The sequence below is a fragment of the Saimiri boliviensis genome, chromosome 3, assembly GCF_048565385.1.
Source record: "Saimiri boliviensis isolate mSaiBol1 chromosome 3, mSaiBol1.pri, whole genome shotgun sequence".
NCBI classification, from domain to species: Eukaryota; Metazoa; Chordata; class Mammalia; order Primates; family Cebidae; genus Saimiri; species Saimiri boliviensis.
The window spans coordinates 143,406,943-143,416,627 of record NC_133451.1 but is presented as its reverse complement, the minus strand read 5'-3'; the positions used below and the strand labels follow the sequence as shown (position 1 = coordinate 143,416,627).

Here is a 9,685-nt window from a genome sequence, read left to right as displayed (position 1 = left end):
GGTTCTTTGGAGCAGGTAGAAAAACTCAAGCAGGAACAGTGGGCTGGAGGACCTTTCAGTATGCATTTGCCCGCTCTGTGCTCTTGAGGTGAGGAGTCCTGCTGGAAATCAGGGAGACCTGTTGCTGCAGCCATCTTAAAATTCAGAATGCAGTGTCTTTATTAACTAATGAAGTAGACACTCACACCCTGGTCACTTCCTGACTTGATGAGTAATAGTTAATGGACACCATAATAGATTTTTTGCATAGATTAGAAGTCATGCAGAATAGAGCCTGCCATCTGCCAACACATTCTGACCCCACACGCCCAATATGGTTTGCCTATCCATTGTTGAGTAGCAGTCATAGCTGCCACTTATACTGAGTTCTGGTCAGGCATATTAACAAGCTGTTTGCTGGGATTATCTCATTTGGCCCTAATAACAATCCTATGATGTCACATAATTCTTATATTGGCTTCATGAGCAAAGAAGTGAACTCTGCAAGTGGCAGTTTGCTTCTTCTTCAGCATGCACAAGAATTCTTAGGTGTAGAGATAGATTAGCTGCTAAGAGGGAGGGGGACTGTCAGAATACACCATACATGAGACAGTAATAGCAACGGGGCCCAGAGTCGGAAGTCTTGGCACGGGGCCCAGAGTCGGAAGTCTTGGCAAACGTATTTGTGGAAAAGAAACTATGTTCTAGCCACGTTGGCAAAACCAGCCCAGGAGACCACACTGACAGCAGAGCTTTCTGTGAGCACATAGAATCAGAGTCTAGAACTTCCAGCAATGAGCACAAGTCAACATGGTTGCAAAAATTTCAAGTTTGGAATAGTGGATAACAAGGAAATGATCCATTTCTAGGGTGGAGGGCAGGCTCCATTTTCTTATCACGTTGTCTTTTACTACCCATGAACTCTGAGACCTGGTATATATGTCAGAAATCCTAGGCCCTTTTCTTCCAACTGTGTGGAGTTTCTGAGTTGTAGGGCTTTTGACTCACTCCACGTGAAGAGAGAACATCCTGTATTAAAACTTTCATTGCAGAGCTCAAGGAGCTCAGAATCAACTTGACTTTCCAGAATTTTAGCATATGAGAAAACAAGATCTCCCAAGAACTGAGGTTTTGGTCTGTCATGGAGTCTACTTCGTGGTTAGACATGTGGGCTCTTGGAGTTAGGAAAATTGGAGTTTGAATCCCAGCTTCACTGAGTCTTGTGAGGCTTGCATTCACTGCTTACTTTCTGGCCTGTTTCCTTACCTGTTCAATGCAGATAATAATGGTACATATCCTACTGGGGTTGTTGAAAGAATTAAATGAGAAATTTGAGTAAAAAGTTTAGTACTGGCCTGTCATGCAGAGGTATGCTGGGGTCGGCTGTACCAGCTTGTGAAAGCCGATGGTGCACATCTCTTCCCAACTCTGCCTTCAGCAGCAATGTACTGGTAGCTTGAAACCAGCCCCAGCAGGAGCGTTTATACTCCAGCAGTTGGCAAGTGCTGCAAATTGGAGCAACTAGTATGAATAGCCACAACTATCGTCACAATCCCCCATTCCATCTAAATACGTGTTAACTTATATTTGGATGTAATGGTTTGAGAATGACTTCCGTGTTCTGTGGGAAGTATTCTCTCTCCAAGATTTCCAGGAGCTTCCATTCTTCTGACCATCTCAGGCACCAAGTTCCTGCCTATGACTTGATGTCTTTATTACTGGAAGGCTTGCTTCCTTGCACCACATCCCCCTCTTGGTGAATGCTGAACATTTTACTTCATTTTCTTCCAAATAAACAAAAAGCTCTAATGTAAAGCAGATTTTTACTAAAGGTTTTTTTTTTTTGTTTGTTTGTTTTTTGTTTTGTTTTGTTTTTTTTTTTTTTTTTTTTTTTTTTTGAGTGGGGAGGGGAAATACAGGTGTTTTAGCACTGCAAAAAGTGCAAATAACTTAAACTAAGAGTGCTGGTGCTGATAGCAACCACCACCACCACCACCATTCACACAGGTCACTATGTGCCAGGCCCGCTCCTAAACGCTCTGCGTGTATGGACATATGTAGTCGCTGTCTTCAGTAGGCCCTTGCCATTCCTGCCATCAGACATTTCTGTGTCTTTCTGCCTACTGCTGAGCCTTCTACTTCTCTTCTCTCCATTCCGAGACGTCTCAGCCCTTCGTCCCATGCTCTCTAATCCCATCAAATTCCCCTCACCTCACTTTGTAGAACAACTTGATTCTTGTCTTGCCTTCACCCACCTGGGTTGTGCTTAAGGCTTCCTGTTTCCTTCTCATGACGAAAAAGATGTTTTTCTTGACAAACATCCCATGGCTTAGACATGACTTACGCTGTTCCCTCAAGAAGAAGGAGCGATCATACCGGTTTGTGTTACACGCTTATTATAACCCCTCCAAAATGTGATGAAAGTAAAATGTAAAATTATACCCCTCCTCTGCATTTCTACTTCCTTGAAGTAACCGCTGTGAAGTATAGTCTAATAATGGTTAAAACGTTCCTACTTAATAATTTTATGGCTTTGGGCAAGCCACTTAGTCTCTGATTCAGTCTTCTCATCTGTAAAACAGGGAAAATACTCCCCCCATCATAGGGGTGGTGGGGGTCACATGAGATACTCTTCAGTGCTTAGAAAATGCCAGGGATAAAGGAAGAGCGTAATACATGCTCGTTATAATTATCCTTCCAAATGTTTTGTAAGCATGTAGTGTTCCTACACATATGTAATGTTTTATTTAATGAAAATATCGGATCTGTAAAAATAGGATTCAAAAATGCATATTTTTTCTTGAAATTTACTTGTTCCTCCCCCTCAACACTATACTGCTATTCCAAGGTAGTTTACCCTCATTCCTCCAAATGTTCTATAATAAGAATGTGCCATTGATTATTTAAACAATTCCCTGATTTGGGAAATTTGGGTGGTCTTTTGGTCTTACCAATACTCTGAACACATTCTTGTCAATGGACTCTTCTGCACTTCTTTCTGTAGGGTAGACTCCCAGGAATGCCAGGGTTGGGTTGAAGGGCACATATATTTAAGCTTTTTATAGTAGCGTTAAATAGCCCACCACAAATTCCACCTCATTTACCCTCCCACTACAGGACAGAAGTGCCCTCTCCCGCACTCTGTCAGTATTTGATTATGAAACTTTAAACTTTTTGTCAATCTTTTTCATAGGTTGAAAAATAGTATCTCATTTAAATGTATATTTCTCTGATCCATGGTAAGTTTGAATATTCTAAAATGTCTGTTATCCATTTTTATTTTGTCTTCTATGAATTACCCATTTATATCATTTGCTTGTTTTTCTACTGTACCTAAAAGTTAAATATTCCCTTCTCTCTCCACAACAGCTTGTCTAGGACATACCTAAATCCTCATATTGCCTCATTCAAAGTTCAGAAATGTGAGCTTGCTTAAATGAAAAGAAAGTAGAAGTGATGATGCGTCTGTCAGGTTATATAACCATCTTGAGGAAGATGGCTTTCTAAAGCTTCCCATGGCCATTACAAGTAGGTCTTAGGGCACATTTGGGGAGTTAGAGAATGAACAGAGCTAACTACATTTCTGTGAATTTGGGAGTTGGAAAGAGAAGAGAAAAGGGAGGTGGGTGGGGAGAGTAGGTAACAGGGGAGACGGAGCCTCTGGGCAAGGAGGGGGATCAGTGAGAAATTCCAGGTGGCAAGTGGCTGGGAGATGGGCAGAAACAGGATGTCCAGTAGTCATTTAACTTTGTACATCCCCAGGCCGGGCGCAGTGGCTCATGACTGAAATCCTAGCATTTTGGGAGCTCAAGGCAGGCAGATTGCCTGAGCTCAGGAGTTCAAGACCAGCCTGTGCAACATGACAAAACCCCATCTCTACTAAATATATAAAAAATAAGCCGGGCGTGGTGGTAAGTGCCTGTAGTCCCAGCTACTCAGGAGGCTGAGGCAGGAGATGGCTTGAACCCGGGAGGTGGAGGTTGCAGTGAGCTGAGATCATGCCACTGAACTCCAGCTTGGGCAACAAGAGTGACATCTGTCTCAAAAACAAAACAAAACAAAACAAAACAAAAAAAGTTTGTGCATCCCCAGACATTCAGTGTGTTGAGACTTCTGTAGCGATCAAGTAACTGGAGCTGAATTCCATGTCTGGGCTGATGGCGTGCACAGCAGAGAAAAGCCATGGAGTTTGAGATGCCGGAGAGTTCAGAAGTGGGTGGAGATCGGGGAGAGCCCCCTTCAGGTCATTTGGATGAGGACCCTACGATTCAGCATTTGTTTGCACTTGTGTCCACAACCACACTGCACCCTAATAGAGTGACGGCATTCAGTGTTTAATACAGAGTTTCTCATAATCAGGTTTGAAGAGAAGTTCTCCAGAGCCTACAAAAGTTTTTCTCCCTTTAAATGGGGTTTGCATTTTATTCACATTTGAGAGAAACTGTCCTAAAGTGCAACTAAGATTTGTTAAAGAAAATCTTGTAAGACCTTTCATATACTGTCTGTATACAAATCGATGATGATGATAATTTTTATCTAATTTTTAAAGTACATCGGAATTTCTATAAGGAAATCTTTTATTTTTTATAGATATAAAGCTTTCATCAAATCAGATAGATCTAACTTGATTTAGCTTAAACTGCTGAGGGTCTATCGTTCTGTCAAGGCAGGCAAGATCAAAGTTGCTTGCATATCACACCTGCAGTCTTGCCTTGGAGAGTTAATATTTACACAGCTATGCTTCACAGTTTTATTCACAATAGGAATTGTAGTAAAAGAGTCAGTTTTCCTTATAAATTGATAATGATCCAATATAGAGAAGAGTGCTTCTAATTGTGAAGGTTCATGTCCTACCTATTAAGATCACAATTGGAAAAGTCAATACACATTTTTTGACTACTTTGAGCCAGGCATTGTGTGAGGCACAGCAGGAAAATAGAAATGTTTACTGCACTGGAGGAGACAACAATATAAACTAATGATTAGACTATGCAGAGGTTTCAGAAGACTTGAGGGACAGGTTGTAAGGACATGTCAAAGGAAATAAGTCTGTCACTGGCTTGGGAAGGCTTCATGGAGGAGGTGACATTTTCATCAGGCTTCCAGGGAAAGAGGATTTCTAAGCCAGAAGACAGCAAAGACAAGAACATAAAAGCTATGAAATTCTATACAAGGCAACTTGCTCATTAAAGAAACACTGAGGTTGGGAATGGCATTCTAAGGTTTGTCATTCTTATCCTCAAAGCTAAAATTCACATCACCTGCATTTTGTCCCTTCTGCTGCAGATGTTTTCCATTTGGTCCTAAACCCTGAGGCAGTGAAAATATCTTTCTCATAAAAAAGCAAGGACTACCTCTAGATTTGAACATCATGGTGTGGTAGAGGTACTCACAGAACTACCTGAGAGACCATGAAGTTTACGTCGGTATAACCACAAATGATATAACAGTGCTGAAATGAATCAAGAGAAATCTAAGGACACTTGGAAGACATTACAAGGCCATGTGAAATCAGGTTAAAAATAAGCCACAGCTTCTCTTGTGATTTCTGAAACATTTCTTTGTTTAATCATATATTTATTTTCATCTTCCAGTCATCATAAATAATCCACTTTATTACTTAACCAATCCATTTGAAAAAAATTTGGTATTTAGCATAAACAAACACTGAACATTAGCTAGAGGTGTGTTAATTTTTAACAGAATAGGGAAGAATTTTTAAATCCCACAAAAATTTTAAAACTAAGAAAAAACACATGAAAATATCAACATTATCACCCATTAAAAAAATCAAATTTTATAACAACCATTAAAAAAAATCCAGGTGGAAAAATGAGTAAACATAAATATAATCTAATATATTTCTTTCATAAATACATTTAGACAAAACAAACACATAAAACAGATAGCTTGACAGTGTATAAACATAACAAAATATTTTAAGCTCTGAATAATTAATCCCAATAAGCATGAATTAAAAATAAATTTTGATTTTATATTTTGTTCCTTATGAAAAAATATGCCAAATAATTTGTGTAAAAAAAGAAATAGGCAGAAACATATCACTAAAGCCACCGAAGTTCACTATGTAAAGATGATTTGAAAACAAAACACATTTTTTAAAGCAAAAGATAAAATGTTATCGTAGCATTTTCCGTTGAATTTTTATCCCATAATCACACCTACTATAGGTGTTAGACAATAGAGGTAGATAAGTTGGCAGGAGGGGAGGGGAATCAGTATTCCAATGTTAGAGAGAAAGATTTTTATGATAGGGCAGATAGATGACTGACTGACAGACAGACAGACAGACAGACAGACAGACAGACAGACAGACATTTCCATTTACTCCAAAATTCAAAGAAGCTTATAGGAGCAAAACATAAAAGCCTTTCTGTGCTCCACAGGTAAGCACAGATGATATCAAGCAAAATCACTGTAGTTTAAGACACAAGTAAAATTCTTTAGAACAGTGTATACTACAGCCTAGTTAGCATAGACTTTTGCAGGGTCCGGCATTAGCCTTGCAATTCACACTGAGAATAACTCTCGTGAAATATATTCATCGACATTGACAAAAGATGAGACCTGGTAGTAACAATAGTATAAAGTTACACTGCAGATAAACTTGGTAAGTTTCTAAGGAATGACTTTTTGTTGTGGGCACAACAACCAAACAACAAAAACAGCTGCTGAGGACATAGCATGGCCCCAGTGAGACCCAGGATGCCAATATTGTCTGTCAAATCAGAGAGGACGTGTAAGAGGATGTGACAGGACGGCACGCAGGAAACACAGAGAAGTGTTCCCGCAGTTCCAAACGCGGCTTCATTCTCTATTTGGGTCCAGTTACAGTTCCTGCAGCTGTAGCAGAAGCAAATATTGGATACTCATTTGAAAGCTGATGCCCAACTGGGAACTAATTTGACTTGCTATTTTGGTTATTAAATGGTTTTGCATGTTCTTTTCATCTGGCGAGACAGAACACGTATATGTAACATTTGTTTGCATCCATGACCTTTGTATTTTCAGTTATTGATAAGAGCAATACGATTTAACTTTACAAAAATTACCAACATTTCTCAAACCTGCCCAGGAAATTTTCATTAATAAATTGTCTCAAATGTCATAAGTGTGCTTAATTCCAGGATGTAACAGGCTGCTTCTGGCTAACAGGGGCAATATGCAAGGTGGTCAGCACATCTGTGTAACAGGAAAAAGATTTGGTCCGGCTTGTGGAATGTGAATAGAATCCACCATTAATTGTTGCTGCTTTCAAACTGATTGTAACATTTTTGTGCCTCATATTTGGCTGTTATGAGTGTGTAAGTATAAGAAAGAAATTATCAAATAAAGAGGAAGAACATATTAAGATATATTTTAAAGACCCTGAAAATCAAATCACAGAGTTTAACTCAAAATTTTACATAATTTCACTCATAACTCAAACATTCAGGCCCTTTCTTTGAAGCAGCTTATAATAAATTTAAGACATATAACACCACAATCTCTCATAATGGGAGTGAGGAATTTCTGTGGGGAAACTATTTGAAGGAATGTCTTTAAAAATGATGTCAAGGAATGCATATATCTTATGCTTTTCAGCATCTATTCGATCTATGACCCCCGCTGAGTTGATAAGGAAGAGGCATGTCACAGTCGTAGAAAAAAAGAATCACACAGTAAATCAAAGTATGCGTGAATAAGACTTTGGAAATTTTCACTGTCATCAGAAGGGCATTTTCCTGATGGTGTGACCTCATTTCAAACATTACAGTAACTGTTATAGGGTTGTACTGCACAAAACGTGCTGCAGGGAGAGCACGTTTGCCTTTTATCACTTACCATGACTGATTCCTGCGTTAGGAAAAAAAAAATTAACCCCCAAATATTGTACCACCCCTGGCAGTAATCAACAAAGCATATTTTGGAAATAATGCTCTTGTCAAATACATTTTAAGGCACTTAAACACGTATATCATATATTTATGTAAAAAAATAAAATATGCATTGAGGCAACATTCACAAGTACAAGTCTTCAGAATTGCTAGTATGTACAATCCTGTACATATATACATGGCTATAGAAAGTCCAGCTCCTTTGTTATACTGTCGGCCTCGTCAGCTTCACTCCCTACAAGGAAGGAGAACATGTTCAGAGTTGGACAGTATCCATGAGCAAAGTGAAAGCATCAATTAACACCAGATAATTTATGCTACTAGAAGGAAGAAGAGACCCGCCCAGATGGCATTATATAACCAATAATCAAACCTCTGGATACAAACACATTTCCCTGCCCACCTCTCTGGCCAGCAGACTTAGTCATTTCTCCCTCCTGCACCTGGCCTGGTTCCCCTGTGCACTAGATGGTGGCCTGGGGTCTCAGTCAGTACTGTGTGCAAAGCAGAGGAGCCGCTCATGGATACCTGGAGGATGGACTCTTGGTGTTTATTCTAATGGCCAAATTTGATGGATAGAGATTCCAAGCCTTCTGGATTATTCAAGTTAGCCAGTGGCCCCCTGGTTTGGAGCAGTTTCTATATAAAGGAAAAATGAACAACATTGTACAATTTAGTCTCCCTTTTGGAAATGCTTTCGTTATTCTACAGAAGAAATTCTAGAGCTTTTAAATGTTCAGAAGAAAAATTCACTCTGATTAATTTGCTGCTCACTATGGCTGTGTAATATTGATGAGTATTAGGATTTTTCAAATGATATTCTTCATTCTTTGTCAAAATTTATATGTACAATTCTGACTGACAATGTGCCTACACATTGATAAACATAAGCATAAATATAAATAGAAAATTTCAGAGAGATAATAGTAAAAGAAAGAAAATGGTACTAAACTTCTTTACAACCAATGCTGAGTAGGAGGCTCAGAACCTGGAGTGGTACCCAGCATAGAAGAGGAATGTTTTTTATGTTAACAAAATTTAACATTTTGTTAAATAACTCAATTAGCGAATATTCAGGATGGGTTGAACTTCTCAGGTAGGATTTTGGGGGCCTAGAGCAAACCTTCTAAAAGTGATGTTACATTTCTGTCTGGAGTGTCATCATGGTGTTGGGAAAAGATTTTGGTGGTCAAATAGCCCAGTGCTCAAGTCCTAACTCCAGCACTGGCTGAACTACCCCATAGTCTCAGGCCAGCTGCTCCACTCCCTAATCCCATTTCCTAACCCGTAAAATGGAGAGAGCAAAGCCTGCCGTGAACACTATTATAGATAATGATGAACAATGATGATAATAGTTATGGCAGGTAGCTTTATCAAACACTCACCATGGAATCCTCTGCAACCCTAGGGTGTAGATATTATCATTAGTCAGCAGAAACTGAGCTACAGAGAAGTAAAGTATGCCCGAGGTTACAGGATGGGAAGGCACCAGCCTGAGCTCTGAGCCCAGGCAGGCTGGCCCAAGATCCATCCCCTGAACCAGGTAGAGGATAGGACGTGCTTAGCACACACAGTGCTCAATAGGTGGTACTGTGGCCATCTCCTTTTCAGGATACTAAGAACATGACACAGGGAACTTGTCACTGGATGTCTCCTCTTCCCACAAATCTCCTGGTAACAGTCACTACTTCATGTATAGACAAAAATAAGTCCTGTTAGGTGGAAGTCACTGAGAAGGAGCCAGTTCTACCAGTGCTACCACGTTTTATGCATCATTTAAACTTGGTTTGCTTATTTTGGTTTACAAT

The 9,685-nt window shown here is 39.5% G+C and overlaps 1 protein-coding gene across 4 annotated transcripts in view; it reads right to left on the bottom strand.

Moving 5' to 3' along the window:
• Window positions 1-447: 447 nt before the first annotated feature.
• SLC10A7 (solute carrier family 10 member 7) overlaps window positions 448-9,685 on the bottom strand; it is a 277,896-nt gene continuing 268,658 nt past the window's right edge. Inside the window, exons 11-12 of one of the 4 annotated variants that reach the window (XM_074396846.1) lie at window positions 8,406-8,516; window positions 448-8,112 (exon numbers count right to left, since the gene is read on the bottom strand). In XM_074396846.1, the coding sequence (XP_074252947.1) occupies window positions 8,433-8,516 (84 nt within the window). In that variant the 3' untranslated portion in view covers window positions 448-8,112; window positions 8,406-8,432. The remainder of the gene's footprint in view (window positions 8,113-8,405; window positions 8,517-9,685) is intronic. The other 3 variants (XM_003927997.4, XM_074396847.1, XM_003927996.4) reach the window with 3 other exon arrangements.